The sequence below is a fragment of the Sprattus sprattus genome (assembly GCF_963457725.1).
Source record: "Sprattus sprattus genome assembly, chromosome: 2".
Classification (NCBI taxonomy): domain Eukaryota; kingdom Metazoa; phylum Chordata; class Actinopteri; order Clupeiformes; family Clupeidae; genus Sprattus; species Sprattus sprattus.
Window position 1 is genome coordinate 42,860,824 of NC_137921.1, and position 25,611 is coordinate 42,886,434.

At 39.9% G+C, this 25,611-nt stretch overlaps 1 protein-coding gene across 2 annotated transcripts in view; it reads left to right on the forward strand.

The window, feature by feature from the left end:
• impact (impact RWD domain protein) overlaps positions 1-25,356 on the forward strand; it is a 72,892-nt gene extending 47,536 nt beyond the window's left edge. For both annotated transcript variants that reach the window (XM_080832329.1, XM_080832330.1), the window contains 4 exons: positions 8,309-8,382; positions 11,873-11,963; positions 17,819-17,953; positions 24,703-25,356. In XM_080832329.1, coding sequence (XP_080688455.1) covers positions 8,309-8,382; positions 11,873-11,963; positions 17,819-17,953; positions 24,703-24,762 — 360 coding nt within the window. In that variant the 3' untranslated portion in view covers positions 24,763-25,356. The remainder of the gene's footprint in view (positions 1-8,308; positions 8,383-11,872; positions 11,964-17,818; positions 17,954-24,702) is intronic.
• The last annotated feature ends 255 nt before the right edge of the window (positions 25,357-25,611 follow it).

Genomic DNA, 25,611 nt, shown 5'->3' on the forward strand with positions numbered 1-25,611 from the left:
ATAGCGCTTCACGCCTACGTTACCACCCACGTTTCCGAACCATCCCACCTGTTTGCAGGTACACACCCTCAAAGCGTTAATATGCGACTCTACTCAAATGCGCCCCCTTAGTAAATACCGTTTTATGTTTACGACCGCTATTTTACGCCAGAAATGGGCACAATCCTGTTAGTAAATCAGGCCCTCATACAGAGTAAAAGGGCGTGAAAATCTGTGGTTTTCCTCTAAACTAGCAGATACTATTTACGAGCGCAACTTGGCTTGGGCTAAGGCAAGGACAACAGGTTCTACCGCTGATTGGCTGGTTTTTAAACAACTAAGAAACAAATGTTCCTCTTTTATCAAAAAAGCCATATCAGATATTATTTGTCTGTCACTACTGAAAATCTTAATGACCCTAGGAGATTTTGGAAAATCTTGGAAAATTTGGATTTTGGAAAATCTGAGCAAGAACTCTCAAGCTGTACCGACCTGTGTTATGAAAGATTCGGTTGCTGTCTATGACAAAATGGAGATACTTGTTTTAACAAGCATTTTATATCTTCTGGTTCTCTGTTTGACTCTGCTTGCTCTGTCCTGACATTCCATTGTATACTAGTCAGTCCTTTAATTTCATACCATTCTCTGTTCAGGAAGTTCATAAAGCCCTAAAAACATTTGATCCTAGAAAACCCTCAGGACCTGATTTTATTGATCCTTACTTTTTGCAATTGGCGGCTGATTTTCTAGCAGGGCCTCTTGCTTATCTTTTTAACCTTACACTGGAGAATAAGGAAATTCCTAGGATATGGAAATCTACTTTTGTTATCCCTTTATTAAAAGGGGGTGTTTCAGCTATTTTAATCGACTATAGGCCAATATCTAATTTATCGGTACTTGCTAAAACTGTTGAAACTCTTGTGAGTGTTCAATTAAAGGAGTTTCTTTACACAATGGACATTTTGTCTATCACACCTACTCTCTATCAGGTTTTAGGAAAAAAACATAGGACCATCACAGCTGCACTGATGGTGGTAAATGACATTTCTGTTGCACTGGACTGGACAGTTGATCATGATGTTTTAAAACTTAGACTTTTAAACGTAGGACTCTCGGAGCAAGCAGTCGCTTGGTTCTTGAACTACCTTAGTAATAGGTCTCAGTGCATTAAACATGATATCTATGTTCTGATTTTGCATCTATCTACAAGGGTGTTCCACAGGGATATGTATTAGGTCCACTTTTATTCACTATTTATATTAATAATCTGGTTCAAATTTGCAAATTTTCATTTTTATGCTGATGACACTGTTATATACTGCTGTGCGTCAACTCTTGCAAAGGCCACTGAATACTTGCAGAATGCTTTTATTGGTTTCCAAAATACCTAACTTCAGCTGAAAACTCGTCCTTAATGCAGATACAACTAAATGTATGTTGTTTACCAACACTAGGAACAGGCCCAAAAATATCACTTCTGTTATCACTCTTGAGGAAAGTGATATAGAGATTGTAAACTCTTTTAAATACCTGGGTATTTTGATTGATGACTCCCTCACTTTTAAGCAACAGGTTCTCTGCCTGGTGAAAAAGCTGAGGCTAAACTGGGTTTTTATTTTTAAAATAAGTTGTACTTTTCGTTTAATGTAGAAAAGAAACTTGTTGCCGCCACTTTTTTATCTGTGCTAGATTATGTTGACCTGTTGTACATGCACACCTCTTGTGCTTTCATAAGCTTGACACAGCATACCATGCTTCCTTGAGGTTCATTACAAACTGTAAAGCTCTGACTCACCTCTGTAGGATGGCCTTCTCTGGCCACTCGTAGGCTCTGTCACTGGTTTTCCTTTAGATATAAGGCAATTCTTGGTCTGCTCCCATACTACCTATGTGTCCTAATCAAGCAGAAAAGTGCGGGCAAATACTCTTTGCGTACGCAGGACTGTTTTATGCTAACTGTCCCAAATGCCCCTACGGAAATAGGAAAGAGGGCTTTTGTTTATTCTGCTCCCTCGGCATGGAATATGTTGCAAAAGGTCTTGAAACTAAATTATCTCATCTCACTTAAAGGCACCCAGTGCAACTTTCGAGGCAAATATAAACATTCAATTTCTAGTCTTTTTTACACGTAGTAAGTTTCAATAACTTGAAAGATGAGACGTCATTGTGTTGTGAGAACTGATAGAAAATCGTAAACAACAACAATCTTTATTTATTGGTGCCACCAATAAATAAAGCAGGATTCCCGTCTGCAATTCTCAGAGTTTTTCGATGAATCCCGAACGCTTCCGGAGATTCTAACACGCAAGGCAGTGCTGTCTGTCCTAAGGTATTTGCTGAATGTTACACAATGATATTCCGCAAATGTGGCCCATGCATTGAATACAGTTGTTAGTACTTTCATGCCTGTAATTGAATACAGTTGTTAGTACTTACAAAATTAATTATTATTATTATTATTATTATTACCTGTCCAACAGCACACATGCAAGTTTGCTGTCCCTCTGCACCCTGAGCTTCTCGCTTAGCTTCCTCCATTCGTCAAATGTGTCGCCCAAGAGCACACGACACCCATATGCTTCTTATGAAACTTCTGTTTTTTCTGTGGTGTCGTGAAAACACGAGGTCGACCACGCTTTCTCTTCGTCTTCGTCTGGGAACAACTTAGATCCGCCATCATAAACTAGAACCATGCGCTCGCAAATAGTGAACTCCTAAATGTTGTCTTCTTTTGTGCTTCTGTCTGTAACTATGTTTGTATGTATGTTGCTGCCTGTATTTGCCAGGTCTCCCTTGAAAAAGAGATTCTTCTCCTGGTTAAATTTCATTTTTTTTATTTTTTAAAGATCGTTGAAGATCTCAGTGTGCAGAGCTGGTGTGAGTCATGTTGATTTACAGAATGTGCACATATGTAAGGGGAAGAGGACGTAGCCTATACCATCTGTGATGACACCCATATGCTTCAAAAGATGTTGCTGAGCATCCTATGTGTGCTGTACTTATAACATGTGAGCAGAAACGCGGTGCAATTATACTTCTAATACTTGTATAGAGCAGCGGAAAGAGATTACTTATTTCTAGTCTCTCAGACATTATGTTTAATGATTTTCTAAAATTGTATTAGAAGAAAATTCCACTTGCTTTCACCTTATTTGTTTTGGCATTGACCCTGGAAACCTCTGTAGCCTTTTTTTGTTTGGTGTCAAACTCTATCTGCAAATGGGAGCTTGTGTTCCCTGGCAAAACTCTTTAAATCCTGCATGATAAAGTGGTGTCTAATACCACCTTTGGAACACTGAAATTAAACTGCATTGCTGGTCTTCGCTGTGTCAGAGCTTAAGGGAGATGGATGACTGTGGCTTATTTAACTCTCTGACTCAGAAGAGTGCTATGCCTGTTTAGTGGACTAGTAGCTAATGCCATAAACGCACTCTTTCACTGGCTCACAGGCTCATAATGGCTAGCTGAAAGCCAAAAGGACACTTTGCAGGCGTAACGATCTGTTGAGGTCCTGTAATCATTCTACTGTTTTGACAAGCAAATTCCCTCTGTTGAACTGGCTTGTTAATGTTTTGAGGTCGATGTAATTTGTGCAGGATTGCTGTTTGACTTTGAAAAAGGGAAATTGCTTTGGATTCTTCGCTGTGTCAACAAATAGACCGTGACACGGTGATTCCCAGAATAGCTGCGGCTACAGACCAGTAGCTTAACTCATCCTTTGTCACAGTTGCTCACGAGGGAACAGACGGGGCAGGGGGCTACATTTCAAGCAGAGGGCCTTGGGCGGCTCAAGGTGTGAAGGGCACATCATATCATCTTCACCTTTTACTCCTGATAGTGCACTGTGCCTTCTGGTCTAGTTTGACAGGAGTGACAAAGAGGAGATGAAGCTCAGATTCTAATAAGAAGAAGAGAACTGTAAAACTGCACTCTTGATGCCCACCGTTTAAATGTGTTTATTGAGCGGCATGCCCTGTGTGCACTACATAATTAAACACTTGTTTGATGACATTAAAGTAACATTATGTAACAATTCTACCTTAAATTAACAGCTTAATTGTAGGAAATTACTGCGCTATGTAGGATTTCTGGACTTGCTTTCTGACACTAGTCACTATCGGAACCGCTTTGTCACCCCATCAGCCTAAATTAAACTGGAAAAATGTCAAAAAAGGGAAAGAGGAGGCTTTGGCTGCTTGATGGTTGGTTGTCAGGTTTTTTTTTTTTATGTGTGTGTGTGTACCAGAGGTAATCTTTCCCTCTGTGTTTCACTCTGCGTTGTGTAGTTTTTAAGAAGGCCACAGCCACCGACCTGATATTTATACGTTTATTTCTGTTTCCTGACACGTAAAAATGAAGGAAAGAAAATCAAACACACAGAAGCCAGCCAGTCGCTCAGCTCCTCTGTCACATACATCCGTGGAAAGAGAGCTCACACACATACGCTTGCAGAAAATACACAGGTGTAAAACGTGACCCACCTGACACATAAAAATTAAGAAAACTAGACGCAACGCAAAGCGTTACAAAATATGACCGCCGAACTGTTCAGTAGGTTTTGGCACAGAATGAGTCATGGTTGTCAGTGTGTTTGTGTTTTTATGTGTTTTGTGTGTGTAAATTGGTTTGTGTTTCATTTTAATGTATCAAAGGAATTATTTGTGCATGCGTACATATGTCTACTGCGTGTGTATGTGTGCATACGAATGTCTACTGTGTATGTGTGTGTATCTGTTGCAGTTTTGACCATGCATTATGGTGCAGTTTTGACCATGTCAGCCAGAGATACCTGCAATTACATCACCTCATGTTTGCTTTTTTCATTTTTAAGTAGGTGGCGCTATACATAAAAGGAGTGGTTATAGGATGGGTTGACATGGCCCCTTTAGACAAACATACAAAAAACATGTGGCCCTCCTAAGCCCTACAGTTCTCGGGATATTCGTAGAAAACTGTGTCAGCCCACCTACAGGCCAGTTGGTGTACAGTCACATAAAAAAAAAACATTGTATGGCCCCCCATGGACAAAATTGCACGAAACTTGGCATGCATTCAGAGGGTCTCATAATGATCCACCACTTTCAATTTCGTGCACTTTCGACAATATATGCATAAGTTATAAGCAATGTTCCCTTTAATTTTTTTCAGCACTGAGCAAATATTTTTTATTCTGAGCGCACATTTCAGCACTGTGAGCAATTCGTAAACCACGCGACCTGACGAAAATTACCACGAGCCTGCGTCAGCCATAGGTTTCCAGAGAGATGACAGCAAATGCATCAATATGTCTACAAGGTTGATATTTATTCAATATCATTTATAATGGCTGGACTTTGGTACATTTTAATAATGGTGTTTTACCAGTCAGTTTAGTTGAACTTAAAGGATCTTTGGTTGAAAATAAATAAGGTTTAGGGAGGTTATGACTGGTTCACTGGTTATGAATGATAATTATATATATATATATAATTCATGCTCCTGAGCCTTCTGCCGTAAACCGTTTGTGTTTGCGCATGCGGACTCACATCAGGCAGCGGCGGACTCACATCAGGCAGGGTCCTCACATTTGGCAGCGACAGCAGCTATGATACACAGCACGAGAATGTAATACAAGCGGCAATGGCGGAAATGTTTCACGTGCGTGCAAAGGTTCAGCTCCGGACAGCGACCATGCGCCTGCCCATAACCAGACAATACATCCAACATGCAACAAGTATTTATTCCATATGCATAATAAATGAAAACAAACAACTATGCATTGACAATATTGTCTCGGATCACAACATCATAACTTACATTACATTAATAGTAAAACTCATAACATAGGCTACAAGTGCAGCCGCAACGAGAAGTGCGAACAGCTTGTTTGAATGATTAAAAACAAACAAAAAAAAATCACCAGAGTTGTTTTACAGTAGGCTAGGACAATGCGTCTGTTGCTGTGGTTAAGTGCAAATGAGTCCATGATCTTCTGGATCTTCTGGACATCCAGAATCGTATTACGCTCTGAAGACTCTAGTTCTGCATAAAACAAAGACGTATCGACAATCGACTGGAACTTCAGCGACAAACTTTTTTTTGGTAGGTTAGCAGGACTCGTTCTTTTTTATGAGCTAAAGATTGTGTAGATGCCAGACAGTGGAACGGGTTGAAACGAAAACAGTGTTCACCTTACGGCCTACTCCCCCCTCTTGTCCCCTCTCTCTCTCTCACACACACACACAGCACAGGGCAAACGGGGTACAGGCGCAGTACAAACACGCAAGCATGGATTGTATTGGAACAGAATGCATACGTTACGTATGAACCTTTATAGTTTTTCTCAGTCGCCTTGGTACATTTCTCAAATCATCCTCGACATTTGCAAAACAGTGCTTAAATGCTAGAGGGGCTTAACTGGGGCTACACATTTTTTTGCCGGGGCTATAGCACCCCTTAGCCCCGGTGTAGCACCGTCGCTGATCCTACCTGTGTCAGTTTGGACTATTTCATCTAGCCGCTCATGTTTAAACGTTAGGCAGACTTTTTTCTGGGGCACCTGCTCTGCCTTTCTTTTCGCCAGGGTAGCCTATAACTGCTGGAGCAGAGCCCGGCAAGAGAGCTAAAGGAAATTTTGTATGTAAACATTCTAACGCACAACCGGCTTGGTTGTCAGACATGTCAATATTTAAAATGTGTATTACCTAGTCTAGCCTACATCCCCTTTGATGCTCAGATTTTTAAACCCTAAAAAAAAAAATCGTTTATGCGGTCTAAAAAAAATGTGCGCGGTCTGAAAAATGTATTGCGCGGCCTCTTCGACTGGCCTGCGCGGTCACGCACGCGTAGCTTAGAGGGAACATTGGTTATAAGTGACTGGAGTTGTGAAGAGTGCATAGTTTGAGGGTCTGCCACGCCCACACCCTTCAAACTTTGTAAAATACTCTCATTACTTTTAATTCCCCATTGCTGAAGAGTAACCTGACCACGTTTGAAGGCATTACCATTAAATCTGTAGGAGGAGTTCAATCACATGCGAGGTGTGGAAAAAGTGAAGTTTCCAACCAACAGGTGGCGCTATAGGTGATATCAGTCAGGCATATGTACACGTTCGGGCCGGATCCAGCATCCACCCTAAGACATTGTCTCTGCATGCCCCCCCGTGAACGGAATCCCACGAAACTTAACGTGCATTCAGAAGGTGTCAAAATGATCCCACACCTCTGATTTCGTGCAGTTCTTACCTTGTCAACTTACAATTAAATGTTTTACAACACTCCATTTTTGCTTTTTCATTTGTAACTAGGTGGCGCTATACATGCAATAAGTGGTAGTGGAATGGTTGACGTGGCCTCTTAAGACCAACATACAAAAAAAATGTGGTCCTCCTAAGCCCTACGGTTTTCGACTTATTCACAGAAAACTGAATCGCCCCACCCTCTTTAAAAGGGGTCCAGTCCGACGGGAGTGCAACGGATCAAAACGAAAATCAGTGGTTCCTCGCTAATCTAGTAAGGCTACATGCCCACCAAATTTCGTGCACCCCGGCGCGGCGGTCATAATAAAATCAATCACACAGAAGCCAGCCAGTCGCTTAGCTCCTGTTAACACAGATCGAAAAGCCACTTAAAATACTATTAACAAAACCAGCTCTAACCTATCGCCACATGTAGGCTAATTAACTTTGTAAGCCTGTGTTTATAGGACGTCTACCTACCTCTGTCACATACATCAGTGGGAAGAGACAGAGGTAAGGAAGAACACAGAGATAACTACTTTATCACGCCCACTTCAAAACTCTTAACAAACTCGGAAACCAATTATCTGCACCTTGACCGTGCATCAGAATTAACCCCTGAAGGGAGGGAAATCTAGGGAAGCGTATTTAACCCTGTTACATGTACATGTGTGTGCATATGTATGTGTGTGTGTTTGTATTATCAAAGCCTGCTAAGGAGTGGCTCCGAGTATGCATTTGTGCAAGCCAAATAAAGCCAAGAGAGATCAAAAGTGATGGGATGGGATTTTGTCTTAAAAGCAAACAGTGGTACATTAGGAATATTAGAAAGAAAAGCATTGTGAATTCATAGCAACAAGCAAAGCACTTTGAATTCCTGCTTCCTGGGTGACTTTTCACACCAGGCAGGCAATCCCAGGCGACTGCAAAAAAGTACTAACCATTGATTGATGTTGGTTTGATTGTCTACTGCAGAGACACCTTTCCATTAGCATGTGGTAAAAGCATCCTTCGACCTGAGCCTGCTGGGCTCTGATAGAGAGCTGAATATTAATGCAAAGTCCTTTTTTGCTTTGTGTGATTTTTTTTGTTGTTGCTTTTCATGTTTTTCAGGTTCGACTGGTTCTGGACAAGCTGTATGAAAACAAAAAGATAGCCAGTGCCACACATAACATTTATGCATACCGGTATGTTATTATGTTTTCACTCCAGGCTACAGGCATGGGCACCTCTTTCCTTCACAATTTTTTATGATTGTCGTTGAATCACAGTGGTTTAGTCTGATTTGGTGTATTTTTTTTTTTCTACATTATAGTATTTACTGTACAAGATAGTGGTTTTTGCAGGGGGGTGGGGGAGAGTTTGTAAATATATACAACCCAAATTTAGAAAAAGTGGGTACGGTATGAAAAATACAAATAAATAAAGAAAGCAGTGATTTCTACATTAACCTTGACTTCATTGCAGACAGAAATTGAAATGTTTTAAAACAATGTTTCTTGAATTCCCGGGTTTCGGCACCAAAATGTTGTGTAATGGAAGCTTCTAATGATGATCAAACGTTTCTCTTTTTGATACAGAATACTTTACTATCCAATATGAAACAATATTTACAAAGAAGAAGAATTTCGAATTAAATAGGTTCTCGACTGGCAATTTCACTTCATTGATTTATTACTAAAACTAACAAGAACATTCACACATCACTTCCTGCACTTGAGAATAAAGGTATCTCCTTTCAAATTAAAACACCTTCAGATAATAGCAAATTACCATCAATGACAGATAAGGATTCTTCCATATTTAAGCAATAAGCCCCAAGAGGCCGTGGTTTGCGCTAATTTTAGAACAGGTAAGGGGAGTTGTTAGGCACGACACGAAGGGAAGTGCCTAAAACCCCCTTACCTGTTCTAAAATGTGTGTGTGTGTTCCTCTGGGCTGAGGAGGATGGGCTGTAATTCAGTGGATGGCACAAGTGTGTCATCTGGGACAGATTAACCAGCAGGTGATGCTGACATTCAGAGCATGCCTGCTTGATCCATCCCTGCCTAATTAATATGTGCATATACCAAGGCCATACAGACACAAAATGAAGCCTTAATATACAGGTTTCACCGGATGAGTTTGAATGAGCAAAACCTGTTAAAGAATATAATTAGCATTTTCATGCTATTTGTTGGAGCCATCAGCAGAGGCTGATATGATTGGGAGGAAGTCTTTGTTCCTCCAGTCATCATCTTCCAGCAGCTCTGATTATGGGAGTTTAATAATCAAGTGCTGATTAAGACAAGAACAAAGTATAAAACAGGGAGACCTTTTCAAGCAGATGTCTGAAGGACGGTCTAGTAAATGCAGAGCACTGATGAATGGGCTTTGCATGGGCTGGACCTTTGCAACTGTGGCTTGTGCTCTCACACATACAGTGACCATTCATGCACAGATGTGTGTAATCAACGTTTCACAGTCAGGGTCAAAAGGCTCAAAATTAAACCCTCTTGAAAGTTCATTAATTGCGTGGTTTTTCATGTGTCATTTAATGCACTCTGTTGAAGGATAAAAAACTTTAAAAATTTTGTCATTGATAACTCTGCATATACAACTGTATGTCCATGACAGCGTTCAACAATTATTTGAATGTCAAGTTGTTGATATCGTTGAACATGTGTAATTCGTTTTTAATACTTTAATGTTGATTTGATTGATTGATACACAGTGAAACATTTTAGTTGGATTGGACATTTTACTGTTGGTTTGTCTAAACACAACAAGGATAAAGAAAGATACCTAAAATATGGTGAATTGTTCACATTAAGTCTCAGAAACTTTATTCAATAATTAGTTTTATATCAGTAAACTGATGCATGCTAAATGTGTCATGCAGTTATTCTATGACCACTGCTACGGTACCAATGATACATCATCTTCTTTCTAACCTTGATGTTTATATTTAAAACTCAAAACTAAACTGTTCACTGTTTACTATATTCAATCTCTTAACTCACTTTACTCACAAATAAAATGTTACCTCAATTCCCTGCAGAAGATTTGCACATCTTCATATATTGCAGCTTTGTGTAGTCTGTGTTGGAGTGGACATCTGAAACAAATGTAGTTTCTTGCCATCAGTATAAGTAAGAGTTAATGAATAGTAATACAATTCTCCATTTGTGCACATTATTTGAAAACTTTAGTCGTTAAGTTTACACAGATTTTTCAACTATCAGTTATTATTGTATCTGGAAGTTTGTAGGCTGTTATTAAGTTTGATGCATATCTGAGGTAGTTCCTCTACTTCAGTGGTTCCCAAACTTTTTACAGGCCCGTACCCCTTCAGACATTCAATCTCCAGCTATATACCTCCTCCCCCCGTTTTTTTTCTTCATGTTTGTAACCACCGCCACGCCCCCTTCCCCACATATTCAGCCTATAACACTTGAAACTGTGAAATTGTCAGGGTAGGTCCCTAACCTACCTGTATAGGGCCAATGATTTTCCATTTAAAAAAGTGTTTTCCTTTACACATTTTGGTGAATTCCGTGTATTCCATTTCGGCTCATTTTGTTCACCCTGAGGTAGATTGATGGCTTAAAATTAGAGAATAATATGTGCCACAAGTGACCCAAACCTTCTAAGATTGTTGTTTGCCAGCCATCAACAGAACAGAAGACTAAAAAAACATTATTTATAGGCGATTGGGAAGATGAACGATTAAATGTGACCGGCTGTAGCGGAGGTGTGTGCGTCAACCGTTGAACAGGGGGGCGTGGCCAAAACGGAGTTCAGCACAGATGAGACATTTTCTCAGTAGTTTTGTTTTTTAATTAAAGTTTGTTCATCGTTGCGATCATTGTTGTGATCATTGTTGTATTTATTTGGAATAAATACAGCCTTAAGAAATACAGGGGAATTGGGGGATTTTGATGCAGAAAATGATGTTTCCGTCTGAAAGTTGCAATTCCATTTCAAAGGGTACATTCCGAATTCCGTTATCTCAGAAAATCATTGGCCCTATACCTGTAGCTAATTTTGGCAATGTAATTGTTTTGCAGAATATGAGTATACATTAGTATTTTTGGCAATTTGACTTGGCTATTCAGACTATTTAAGATTTCATGTCTATTTATAGCTCAGTTTGAAAATGTAATGGGCTTTTTCACTTTTAAAACGCAAATCAAATGTTCTCCCCGCTTACCCCCGAACCACTTTGCGTACCCCAGTTAAGGAACCGAGGCTCTACTTAATAAATTCAACCGGTTAAGCTATTTTACAGATTAATGTCGAATTTATGTTTGACAGAATTTTGGCCTATAAATACCCTTTTGCAAACACCCGCTATTGCTGTTCAAATGATGTGAATACTGATACAGATATTACAGAATATTCAAGTTTGCTCCAGTTTTCTGCTGACAATAAAGTGTTGCTAATATGCTTTGATCAAGTGGTGTATTTTTTAAATGAAACATACATTTGAGGGTGTAAAATTGAAGGTTTTCAATTGTCCAGGTGCTGCTAATTCTAGTCATTAATAATATTCGTACAGTTATTAAACATAATCATACATGTGGGTAATCTCCAATTTTCCCTGCTCATGAAACTGCCCAGGCTCTCATGCTCTTCTACAAGGTCATTCATGCACACTCACAAGCATCTATCTCAATCCCCTTTTGTTTTGTGTAGGATATACTGTGAGGACCGAAACACCTACCTGCAAGACTGTGAGGATGATGGTGAGACTGCTGCTGGTGGAAGACTGCTTCATCTTTTACAGGTACAGTGTGTGTGTGTGTGTGTGTGTGTGTGTGTGTGTGTGTGTGTGTGTGTGTGTGTGTGTGTGTGTGTGTGTGTGTGTGTGTGTGTGTGTGTGTGTGTGTGTGTGTGTGTGTGTGTGTGTGTGTGTGTGTGTGTGTGTGTGTGTGTGGTGTTTTTGCTCACTCTGCTTTGGCACAATGGATGGGCTTGTGTTGATTTGTGAAACTGTGTGCACGTGTGCGTGTAATAGAAAGAGAGAGGGTTGTTTCGGCATTTCAAGAGAAGCATTATACCAAAATACCTTTTGCCACCGATAATTTAGCATCGTGTCAAAGCTGAGAGGCATAAAACTGTATTCCTTCTCTCAGAAGTTAATTAACTGGGCTAAAATGAATGTGTGAATGCTTGTGTGGATTAAAGTGTCATCTACGGTCCTTTTGTCATACCTCCATGCATCTCTCTCTCTCTCTCTATGGGCTCTAATTTCAGAAGGCAACAAGCTTTGTGTGTGATGAAATGATAGTCTGCAAATGGCACAACCTCAAAGGGAGAAGTAGAGATGAAGTGTTATTTTGCATGTGTACACTCATATTCAAGTCCAGAGCAAAATGAATGGCCCTCATTCTCGACAGCAGTTGGGAAGACTTTCAGAAGGATTTCAGAAGGAACTCCACTTCGATGGATTTAGGAAAACATTTGCCATTCTCCATAGTTTTTTCTTCTGTGCTTTCTTCTGAACTTCAGACGACTTTCAGAACGCGAAATAGCAGTCGTAACTCTGCCGGAATCTTCTCAAATGCGATTCCACGGGCCATCTTGTGGTTATTTGAGGAATCGCGTTGAGGAATGACATTTGAAAAAACTCTGTATTACAGTAAAAGGGTTAACGGTTGAATTTGTGAGAACCCGTTGGTGATTGCGTTCACGTCAACTCTACAGACATCCTCGGATTAAAATAATTATGATAATAATAAATACGAGAATATTTGTATCATTAACAATTACGTTTCACATTTATAGTCATAATTCTACGAGGTAGTATTTATTGTTACACTAGGTCTATATGGCTCGTAGCTTGACTGTTCTCTCCCTTGTACGTCACTTTGGACAAAGGCCGTGTCTGCTAAGTGACTGAATGTGAATGACATGAACACTGCAAATGTAAGTAAATAAATAAATAAACACTAAACCCAATCTCTAAGAACTAAGGCATGAATTTATTGCATTTTATACTACTACTCGTGGCCAGTCTTCACCCCTATGGTGGCCATTTAGAACGACAGGACTAACTGCAATTTTTACTCCTACTCGGGACCGGTCTTCACACCTATGGTGACTATTTTTCGATTTAAAAAAAAAAAGTGACTACTTAAATGTGTTTTACGGACTTTGGACGTTCAACGTAATACAATATCTCCACCTTATTAATGAACACCTGTTACGAGGTGGATTCGGGAGATTGACGAAAGCACACGTTTCTAAAATTGCGTCTCCTAATAAGGAGCTGGCAGGGCGTGTATGTATGCAAATCCACTTTCACGAGAACGCGCATCAATCTAAGAAACTAATCGGAAGGAACCCAGCTGAGAAGACTTCGGCTGCTTATGAACACATTTTCAAGCGTGCGGGAATGCAGCGGAAGCGTTTCTCTTACGTTGTTTATGCGAAGTCGTGTAAGAAACATTTCTGAAGAATTACAGAAAAAGATCGAGAATGAGGGCCAATGATCCCAAATATTGAATAAACCAAGCAAATATTCAAATAATAAGAAACTGAAAGATGTCTTATTTCAGAATCTACCTTGATTAATTCCCATTCTGCCCAAGTTCAACCAGCTGACCTTGAAGCCATAGGACAGAGGGGTGTGTGATGATCAAAAGTGAATGACAGGGAAGCAAATGTATCATCTACTTTATCCCTTTGTAATAATTGGGTTGCAATCTAAATCAATCTAAAAACATTTTACACAGAATAAATAGGCCATAAAGATATATTTGATTATGCAATGATTTACAGGGAATGTATACTAACCATCTGACCTGGCTTTCCAGGTTTCTGTCCTCCTACATCATATAGACGTTATAAATATTACTATAGGCCACCTATATGATGATGGCAATTATTGCACGACACTATCACTGTTACATAAAAACAGCTTCATGTGTTTTGTGCCTCTTATTCTGTTACATAAAAACAGCTTCATGTGTTTTGTGCCTCTTATTCTAGCAACGTTACTAGACAGGGCCTCGTTTCCCGAACGCGCACTTAGCCTAAAAAGCACTTGAAATCGTTCGTAAGAGGAATCCTACGTTGCAGACGGGTTTCCCGACGCAGCACTTAGCTTAAGTGTATCTTTCCTTGAGAAGAATTCTACGTGTGGTCAGGACCAGTAGTAACTTCACACTTAGCGATTTAATCCACCAGGGGCGTCGTTCGACCGTCGTTCGGAAGAAAGGGGAATTAAAAAAAAAAAACATGGCTACTTGAAGCGAGGAATATTTTACATTAATAAAGCTATCTACACAACTTTTTATATGTTTATAATGACTCGGTTTGATCTGAAATGTGCTACGCGACCAATGGAGAGTATGTAGGTCTTAACTGAAGCTTTCAAACAGTAGTTTTATGGCACAATTAGCGCTTATGCCACCACTCCATTGGCTTATATGGTAGCTTTCTAGCTAGATGGTTGTATACATATATATTTGCAACCATGTTTTCTTCATTGAAACTTTTTTTAAATCGCTAGTTTCATAGCTCATACAGTCACGCATGACGTACGCTTCAACCCCCTCGACACCTTATCCAGGGGTGTCGTTCGGCCTATTGTAGAAGAAATCCAAACGATGTTTCTGTGTATAGCACATCATGAGAATGTCATTGTTTCACCTGCCTATTCCCATCAAAATAGAAATAAAGAATATTGAGTATTTGAAAATAAAGATTAGGCTATACAAAACTAGTGCAGTGCCCGTAGGAATTATGCATTCTGTAGTGTTAGCAGACGTAGAGCTGTTGGGTAGTGTAATGGCAAGACATATTTGCACTCCACATAGGTACAGGTTACACTGAAGTATTATTGTGATGCATGTTTCCTTTTCATTAAGAAATGTGTTAATGGTAGCCTTTTTGGAGAGTTACCAACAAATAAAGTTTGAGATTATGTAGTGGATGCAGTTGAATATACTGTAGATGTCAACGTTGCTGTCTAAACTATAAACTAAATGTCATAAAGAAAGACATTATTTAAAATGAAGTTATGGTTGAAATAGGATCACTTCTTTATTGTAAGGGTAAGTGTAGGGTAAGAATGGTCATGCAGTTGGACTCAAATGTAGGTTAATTTTATTGAATGTATGTAGCCTACTGTAGATGTCAACGTTGCTGTCTAAACTATAAACTAAATGTCATAAAGAAAGACATTATTTAAAATGAAGTTATGGTTGAAATAGGATCACTTCTTTATTGTAAGGGTAAGTGTAGGGTAAGAATGGTCATGCAGTTGGACTCAAATGTAGGTTAATTTTATTGAATGTATGTAGCCTACTGTACTGTATGACTTCGATGATGCTATCTTTGACAGCCCACTCTCAGACAGATCGTAATAAATGTCCTTACAATGGGAACACAGTTTAAATAGGCTACTCTGCTGGAGATGGCGTTACTATCCCCGCCCCGAATTCAGTGCACATTGCACGTTCGATGCACGCATAGGCTAGCTAATTTCACAGCAATTAACGTAAACAGGTTAACCTGACGTAAACAGCTCCTAAGAGCTACTTAAGAACTCATGCACGTTGCGCTCGTGCACCTGACTTTAAGTTGATGGTTGGGAAACGCACGTACATAGAAAGTGTTACTTAGTCTACGATGTCGCGAAAATCCACGTAGGCCGTTAAGATACGTCGTTATCGGGAAACGAGGCCCAGGCCCGTTGTGAAATGTCAGCTTGTATGTTCAATGGCAAGTTTCAGTAGCCCATGTTGGCAACAAAATATTTCAATTAAATAAAAAAATATATATATTTTACAGAGCTATCCCATTTCAAGACAGAGAAATTGCACTCCTTCTCACGTTAAGCCTGTCTTAAATAGACCGGCAAATGGTAGAAGGATGTGTTTACAAGTGGTTTAAACTGAGGGAGCACTTTGCTATAAAACACAATGGAGTGGTCAATTTTATGCTGTCAAACTGTCTAGAGATAAGATGCGCCTGCCAGATGTTGAAAACCAAGATGCAGGTTACATTTCCAAAAAAGGAAATGACAGAACGCCTTCCTCTAATCAACATCCTTGCAACGCCTACCTTTGTGATCAAACACCCAAATGAGCAGTCCGCCCTCGAGGGCGCTTAGGTCTGTGCAAATGTTTTGAAATGATCAATTGATTGTGCCCTAGTAATCAAAATAGCTTTATGTGATGCTCTTTGTTGTGTCTAGAACCCACAGTGTGCATCTATCAAATTAAGGCCCTTTATCTCCATCTGTTAGTCACCCCGGAAAGGAGTTATGCAAAGTAATGAGCAAAGGAAAATGAAAGCATTTTAATCAAAGCCAGTCTGTCAGGCAGTCTTGAGATTGTTATTTTTATTTATTATTTCAGTTATGCCCTCCACATTCCTTGCCGGGGTTTGCTCTATCAGCACATAGGGATCAGAAATGCCTTGAGAAACCCACTGTCGTTCCCTTTTCGTGTGATTCTGATAACTGTACATCTGTGTAGATTGGAGGGAGCCATGCGAGTCTGCTTTTGCAGCTTGATGCTTTGGTTCATTTGCTTACGTCTACAGTGTAATGTTATCTCAGAATAAGAGGTGACTTATTTAGTTCAGTAAAGCATTACTGATCTCAGGATGGTTCACCTTTGTCTTGGAAAACTGTTAAAACCATTTTTTATCTTTCACTTTTGAAATGTCTTTCTTTCCTTTCCTTTCCTTTCCTTCCCTTCCTATGTTCTCTCTCTCTTTCCCTCCTTCTATTCCCAACTTCCTTCCCCATTTATTTTGGGCTAAGCTGAATTAATTGAATGTGGCTTGAATGCTGTGGCACGTGTTCTGCTAGAGAACAGACAATTCCCATTGAAGTGCGCTCCTTCAGAAACAAGATGAAAACAGGCAGATGTCACAGACCCCCCCCCCCCCCCCACAGCCTCTGCACTGGCACACTTCCAGACACGCCCCCCTCCCCACCCACAACATGACATGTCTGTCATCCCATTTCCCATGAGGCTTTGCTCCGACCATTTTACATCAATTTATGAATAAAAAAGCAAATTAAATCGCTAGCCAATTTATATTTGTGGTCATGAAAGTTATGTAACTTCTGAATAAAAAGAATTAGATCAAGATAGGAGGCTTAACAAAAATCAGTAGGCTGGATTAATGAGAGTGAGTTCGAGACACACCATAAGTGAGATGTAAAGTGACAACAAGTGTTATATGTATTGGTTGGAGATCGCGTGTGGATCACGTGGGACAATGATGTCATCAGGTTGCGTGAATCCGTGCACACGAACACTAGCCCCCGTACCGATTCAAATCTACTCACTTTCTACCCCCGATTCGGATCGTTGCGGATACGGTGTGCGGATAGAGAGTGTTCTTCTAAATGATAGGGCTATCTGTATTATGAACAGCTCGGACGCAGACAAACTAGGCTTCGTATAAACAGCACTTCAGACTGATTCATTTGTAGCTGTTATTCTCAGTGTGACGCACTAACCATTCCCCCCATTTTATGTTTTCATCAACAGTATGCAGCTGCATCACACAAGGACATTTTTACTTATGGGTTTGTTCAGTAGGTAGTGTGTGTGTGTGTGTGTGTGTGTTCTTGTATCCTCTTGACCATTTGATATTCCTTTGCTTTCTTTTTAGATTCTGGATGTTCAGAATGTGATGGTCGTGGTTACTCGCTGGTATGGGGGCATTCTGCTGGGGCCGGATCGGTTTAAGCACATCAACAACAGAGCCAGAAACATCCTGGTCCAGGAGGGCTACACTGAGTGTCCGGTAAGGGCAGAGTGGTTCATCAGGCCTGTCAGTCATATTCAGCTAATTGCTTATTTGCATGAGTGTGAGGGCCAAGGGGACTGGCATTTGCATCATTCACTATTTCAGTGAAATTTAAGAGGACTGTAGGAGAATCTAACAGAGAATCTGGGCCCAAGTTTAATAGCAGAAACTAGGCAAAAAATTGCCTATTTCTCCTGGGCTGGGTTTTAATCTAAATTTGAAAGTCCTTGGAGGAGTGGGTTTAGGATATAGGCATGGCAGCATGTTCTTCTCTGACAGGAAAAATGTGCATACGCCAATCACAAACCATCAGTGGACAATTCTGATTTATCTCTGACAAATACATATCACATTCTCTTTATTTATGCCTACCCATTTCTGCATTAGCAAGAAACCAGGAGCGAACCTGTGTTGTTTGGTTTATGCAATTAATCTCTCTGGGATTATTTTGAATGAAATACACTGGCAGGCTTTAAAAAAAAAAAGTGTCAGGTGCAAATTCATCAACATACAGATAACTATAACTATAATCTCCCATATCTGATTCACTCCCCATTCTCGTAGGATAACGGACACTGCTACTCTTGCTTTTCATGGGTTCTTACCACACCTGAACACAGTGTCTGGGATATCCCAGAGAGGTGTCCATAGGCTATATTGACACTCATAGCCCCACATCATGAATACGAATGAAGACATTTATATGTCCACTCTCTTCCAATGAACCATAATATGCTGTTGCAGTAGACCATTCTATCACCTCAACACCGCATATGTATCCTTTTGGGGAAAGGAGTGAAAGTAACAAGCTAATTAAACCCAGGTTTGCATCTTAAAACGTATAGAAAACCAAGCAGACCACTTCTGCTCCCACAAGTCACACTACAGTACAGTGAGTGCTAGAAACATTTAACATTTAAGCAGAAATATTTCATTTCAGGACTTAGCTCCAAAGTTAATTGGCTTAATTTAGATGGTTATATTGAATGTATATCACATTGTATGAATGTTAAGCCTACAATTTCAATGCTAGGCCTACATAAATTGTCCAGAATTACTTTGTTCACTGGATAGGCAATATTGATCACGACAAAAATAGCTTGTTGTAGAGTCTAAGTAATCAAAACTGTTTTCTTTCTTTTTCTCAGGCTCAAAATCACACACCCTGATTAACAATCTAAGTGGGTTCAAAGGCATGTGTCTCTTGGGCATTCTAAAACATGTCTGTCAAGCTACACTTATGTGTCACCAAATTGAATTCTGTTGAAAAATAGCACAACGGTGTATTCTTTGGAAAAGCGATCTTAGCTAACTCTGTCCAGAACCCACAGCAATATTGCCATCATCATGCATTTTGATATTCTCTGACGCCTTCAGTTTACAGGGATTGCTCAGATTGGTCAGCTTTAACCAAACCTTTGATTTATTAATGTTGGCCTTGTTCTGCCCACTTTGTGCCTTTGACCTCACCTTTAACTCTTCCTTTGAAGTGTCCGAATGAACAATGCATCTTTAGTGTCTACCAGTCATTTTGCCCTCATACCAGGAGCCCAAATGTTAAAGAGAGCTCCGTGCTGCAGGCAAATAAGCAATGTTTTCTTTAGTGAACCACAATTTGTGTCCTTTGAAAGCTCTTTTTCTCTAGGTTGTAAAGAGAGATAATGGAAAATAGACAGTGTGACTTCTGGAGTGGCGCAGACTCGATTGTTTATTATTTATGCCTGTTCATTTCTATGCAAATGAGAATGTGCAGGATTGTCATGGTAACAGGGCCCAGTTAGGATATTTGTCACTGAACACCTTGTATCTTCACTGTACATGTAATGTTTGGACTCTGGCAAACCACTCACAAAACAAAACCTGAAAGCCATGCTTGTTTTAACACATGGCTTGTGTGCAATTATATGGAGGTTGCCGAGGACAGAGTTAAGTTTTTGCTCAACAATAAGCCCAGAGTATAAACGCTTGCAGCTGGAAGCAGTTAGACACGTCAGCCTGTTGTGCTGTGAAGACCCAGGTCTGTGCTGTCGTTTATTAACATGATAATGAATGGCGCGAGCACTTGGGTAGGTCTAGGCCCTTTGGAGGTTCATATTCAAATTATGCACAAGGGCTAGCTCAGATTATGGGGGTCCTGGCAGCTGACGTGTTGGTTGTGGGGGCAACATTTCACGAGGGACGATGATCAATCCAGGAAATACAAAACGTGAAGTGTGCGTTTTTAATAGAGGCTTAAATAAGCGCCAGTTTTCACACTGATTATGCACTGTGTTACCTAAACAGCCCTTCTCTGCTTCAAGCCGGACTTTATGCAATGCTAAAGGGTCCGCTCTTAGGTAAACACAGGGCTGGCTGTCCGGCAGTCCTTTGAAGTACCCAAGATAAACAGTCACTCTTGGGCTGTTGCCACCTTCTTATTTAGACTAGGTCTTTTCAGTCATTGCTGGCAGCTAAAGAGGAGAATGTTTTGTCGACGATCTTGGTATGAGAGAGCTTCAGGAGGACACTTCAGCCCTTTTTAACAAATTCATCTCAAATCTGTGATGACGCATTGATATAGATGAATTACCTAGCTTCAGAGTAGCAGATCAAGTACAAAAATAAGTAGTAAACCACAAAAAACATGAATAAGACTAAGCTGGTTTGAAATAGGTTTACCTATCTAGGTAAGATATTCTATTACAGTGCATGAAAGTAATCATCAAATCATTACATTTTCAAAGTAATCAGAAGGCCACAATTGCCACGTTCTGGTTCCTGAAGAAGAGACAACAATACATCATCAACTGAAAGTTTAACAAGAGATTGATTGTCTTTGTTACGACTGCAGCTGTCAGTTTTCATTAATCAATATTGAGCCAACAGAAAGCACTCTTTGAAGTGAGGAGCCCCTGCATGATTATGTTTTAGAACCAATGATGATATACCCCTTGACATACCCTTGCTGCAGCATGAGAGCTAAACCTGCCAGCCGTGAAATGAAAACTAGATCTATGGCATAACTGTGCGTAATATGACTGCCGCATAATGTGAGAGAAGTGAAATAACAAGATATTAACCATTTCGAGAAAAGTGTGATTTCTATGATTACCTTGGTGGTAATGATAGACTTAATATTTTTATATTAATATTATATTATATATCTTATTCTGAGTCAAGTTTGGAGGAGCTATAGTTTGTGGATGTAGCAGCTGTACACTGCTAGGGTGTGAAGCAGTACCTGTGAGTTACATTCTGCAGTTCTGCGACCTGTGTAGTGAATATGAGGAGGAGTGGGACTTTATAACAGATATACAGTACTGTGCAAAAGTTTTAGGCAGGTGTGAAAAAATGCTATGAACTAAGAATGCTTTGAAAAATGTAAACAATAAATGTTTATTTTGTATCCATTTATATGGTAAGACTGAGCAAAGCAGCAAGACACAACGTAGTTATACTGCATCAGAAGGGTCTCTCCCAGACAAAGATTTCAAAGCAGACAGGGGTTTCAAAATGTGCAGTTCAAGCTCTTTTGAAGAAGACGTTGAGGATCGTAGACGCAGTGGTCAGCCAAGGAAACTTAATGCAGCTGATGAAAAACACATCAAGCTTATTTACCTTCAAAATCGGAAGATTTCAAGCAGTGGCATCAGCTCAGAACTGGCAGAAACCAGTGGTACCCAGGTACAGACATTTACTGTCCGGGGAAGTCTGGCCAGAAGTGGTCTTCATGGAAGAGTTGCAGCCAAAAAGCTCTACCCCGACAAGGAAACAAGGCCAAGTGACTGAACTAAGCACGAAAACATAGAAACTGGGGTGCAGAAACATGGCAGAAGGTGCTCTGGACTGATGAGTCAAAATTAGAAATATTTGGCTGTAGAAAAAGGCAGTTTGTTCGCCGAAGGGCTGGAGAGAGGTACAATAATGAGAGTCTGCAGGCAACAGTGAAGCATGGTAGAGGTTCCTTTCCAGTTTGGGGCTGCATTTCTGCATGTGGAGTTGGAGATTTGGTCAGGATGAATGGTGTCCTCAATGCTGAGAAATACAGGCAGATACTAATCCATCATGCAATGCCATCAGGGAGGCGTATGATTGGCACCAAATGTATTCTGCAGCAGGAACATAACCCCAAACATACAACCAATGTCATTAACAACTATCTTCAGCTTAAAGAAGAACAGAAAGTCCTGCAAGTGATGGTATGACCCCCACAGAGCCCTGATCTCTACATCATCGAGTCTGTCTGGGTTTACATGAAGAGACAGAAGAATTTTAGGAAGCCTACATCCACAGAAGATCTGTGGTTAGTTCTCCAAGATGTTTGGAACAATTTACCAGACGAGTTCCTTCAAAAACTGTGCGCAAGTGTATCTGGAAGAATTTATGCTATTTTGAAGGCAAAGGGTGGTCACACCAAATATTGATTTAATTTAGAATTTTCTTCTGTTACTTCACTGCATTTTGTTAATTTATGAAGAATTGATGAAAATAAACTGTTAACACTTCCATTTTTGAAAGAATTCTTAGTTTACAGCATTTTTTCACACCTGCCTAAAACTTTTGCACAGTACTGTATTCTTGTGCTAAAGATGAGCATACCTTTAAATGTTTATGTACTATACATACGTAAGTAACAATATGAGCATCATTGTATAAAGGAACTTGGCATTTATTTACAAAGTTTTGAAAATTAAGCATTTACTGTATATAGAAAATGTAGGATTATTAGTTTAAGAATATATTTTAATACAGCACTAAATGTGGGCTAAATGTTACATATTGGCATACAGGTATTGGCACTTCATAAGGGTATACACTATCATAAGAATTGGTTTAATAAAAATAGCCACTCATTGCCGACCATCTGAGTCCAAGCAGAGGTATGAACTGGCCCAAGTAGCGAATGATTGAATGATTTGACCACTTCAACAGGTGAAAGAGGACCATTTGAATTTTTCATTAAACATACTATGCCTTTGTCTCTCCTCCAGTGTGTGTACGCTCTTTTCCCTTGTTTGCAGAATGATATTTTCAATCTGTTCTATATCAACAAGCCTCAATTAACAGATGAGGTTGTGAGTTGTTAAAAGACCAACTCTGCTAACAGTAACCTGGAAGGAACTTTGGCTTTTTCTTAATGTTTATATAGCGTTCTAAAAATGAACAACCGCTGGTTTACGCACCTAATGTTAGCTGAAACAAACTAAAAAGGGAAAGGAGTCAAAATGCGAACACTTTAATAATGTAAATTTTGGACAATAGAAAACCTGCCTCTGTAAGACATTTTTTTCCCAACTCTAACATTGGTGAGATGGATTGTGACCTCATTAAATCAATTAGACAGTTTCACTGAGGAGAGCCATGCTATTGCTACACAGCATGACAACAGCTGCCGCTGTTCAGACTAACAATTGTGTCTGTGCACAGAACTCTCTTTAGCTTTATTATCAAGGCCGATTGATGTAGTCACATCCTCCAATTCCCTGTAGTTACCAATTAAATATCTGCAACATGAAAGTGACACGAACAAATCTGTCTTTGTGATAGTAAAGATAGAAAGCATGTAACACCCCCCCACCCCAAACACTTTGCCACCCTGAAATTGCTCCTGTTCTAGATACAGAGACGAGATACAGAAAAACATACCTCCATCAGGCTGATCAGCCCAAGCTCCAACATGTTGGGTCGTCTGATTGTCAGCCTGCATGCTATATTATGCCACCATGTGCTGGCATGTTGGTCCCCAGCATGAGTTGTGCGCCAGGACCATTTTGCTGTTGCTTGCCCACCACCACCACCACCAAGAAATACCCACTCCTAAATGTTGGCTTAATGAGATTTAATATGCACATGTGGCCAGCACAGCACAGTGAGATAGGCAGAAGTCTTACTGCGACTTACAGTGTCATCATGCTGCAGTGACACAGGTAGGCTATTTGGCAAGCAAAAGGTCATGGAAAGCAGAAGAGCAGACAGGTTAGAGCAGACAGGTAAGAGCAGGTGTTACACAGCGCTTGGCTCTGTGAAGGGGAGCCCTAAAAGCACCATTAGTCTAGAATTACAGTGTGTAGAGAGCCAAGCAGTACTTCAGTCTGAGCTGATTGTAGGGGTTATTTAAGTCACAAAACGCTACAGATCTCCTCACTGAGGAATATGTTCCTGTCCAGCCCCAACACATCAGAGAGAGAGAAAAACGCTTCTGCGTGAAATTTCAATAACAGTAGGATAATACAACCAAATGTCATTACAGTATTGTAATCACTTCCACATGAAAACGCTTTGTCTTTCAATGTTTCAAAGTTTTAAAAAAATCAATTGAGGTAGAAAATGAATTGTTGAATCATGGGATACATTCAGCAGCCCATGCCAGAGGATACGTCATTAAATATTGCGGCATATACTATTCTTTAAAAAGACAAAAACACCTATGTCCCATTCAAATGGATTTAGTAAGTACCCGGATAAAGCCTCACATCCTTTTTACTAGAAGAAAGAAACCGGATATTTAATTAGGATTAATATTGTAAGCATGGTTGTGGTATAAACTCTAATCTCAAAAACCAGCCAAAAAAGGTGTTATGCTGTTATATCCACATAAAAGGTTTTAAGAACTATAATTTATATGCTGCTGAGTACGTGACATTTGCTCAGCACAGACCGACGCCAAGGAGTGGAGTTGAGTGGAGTCGCTGATGAAGTCACGTGGCCTCAGCTCACGCTCCTCACTTCTGCCTGTTAACCGGTTTGCTCTCTCCTTTCTCCCCCAGGATGAAGCAGCGAAAGGTGGAGGGAAGAGCAAAAAGCCCAGAGGCAAGAAGACAAAGTGAAGAGGAGGAAAGCGGAGGATTCTGACAACACAAAAGGAGGAAAAGAGACGGATGGAAAGACAGACAGATAATAAGTCAGACAGACAGACAGATAAACAGTCAGACAGACAGTCAGATGTAGGAGGTCTGCGAGGGGGAGACAGATGCAAAATAACAGGAAGACTGAGAGTTAGATTGTCACCGGATTGAAGGACGTCACTGATGCCTTAATGAAAAGAATGCAGTCAAAACCTATTAGGCTGTGGATCTGTGCTAATGGCTGGCTGCCCTTAACCACATGACGACAGATTTGTGATACTCCTCTAGGTTTTGTCTTCTCTCTGTGGTTAGAATGTATCAGTACATTAACCACATTAAGACTCATCAAGTGTTCTTAGAATAGATAGAATTATTACATGTGCAATTGTGGAAACACGAATTGAATGCCAATTTGATACATTATCATAACAGTATCAATAACTGTTTAGATACATAAAGTTTCTTTATAATATTATGTAATTTCATGACGAAATTATCATTCTTTTTTTTTTTTTTGTAGAATGTGTTCTGTCAAGGGCTATTTTGTTATTATAAAAAAAAGACAAATCCTCATTATATACAGTGTGTGAATGTCAGACGTGTTAATTCCTTACTGTCAAAATGTTGAGACCCTTTCCCTTGTAAGACCTGTGTTCCGCAAAAAAAAAAAAAAAAACACTGACCTGACACCTGACAACACAATTTATGTCAAGGACAACCTTTGCCTTATCAAGACAGCTCAAATATACAGCTCATGCCAATTACAAATTTGATATTATTTAATTAGTTACTGATTGGCTGGGTTTCTGACTCACATTCTGTCTCCCTGTC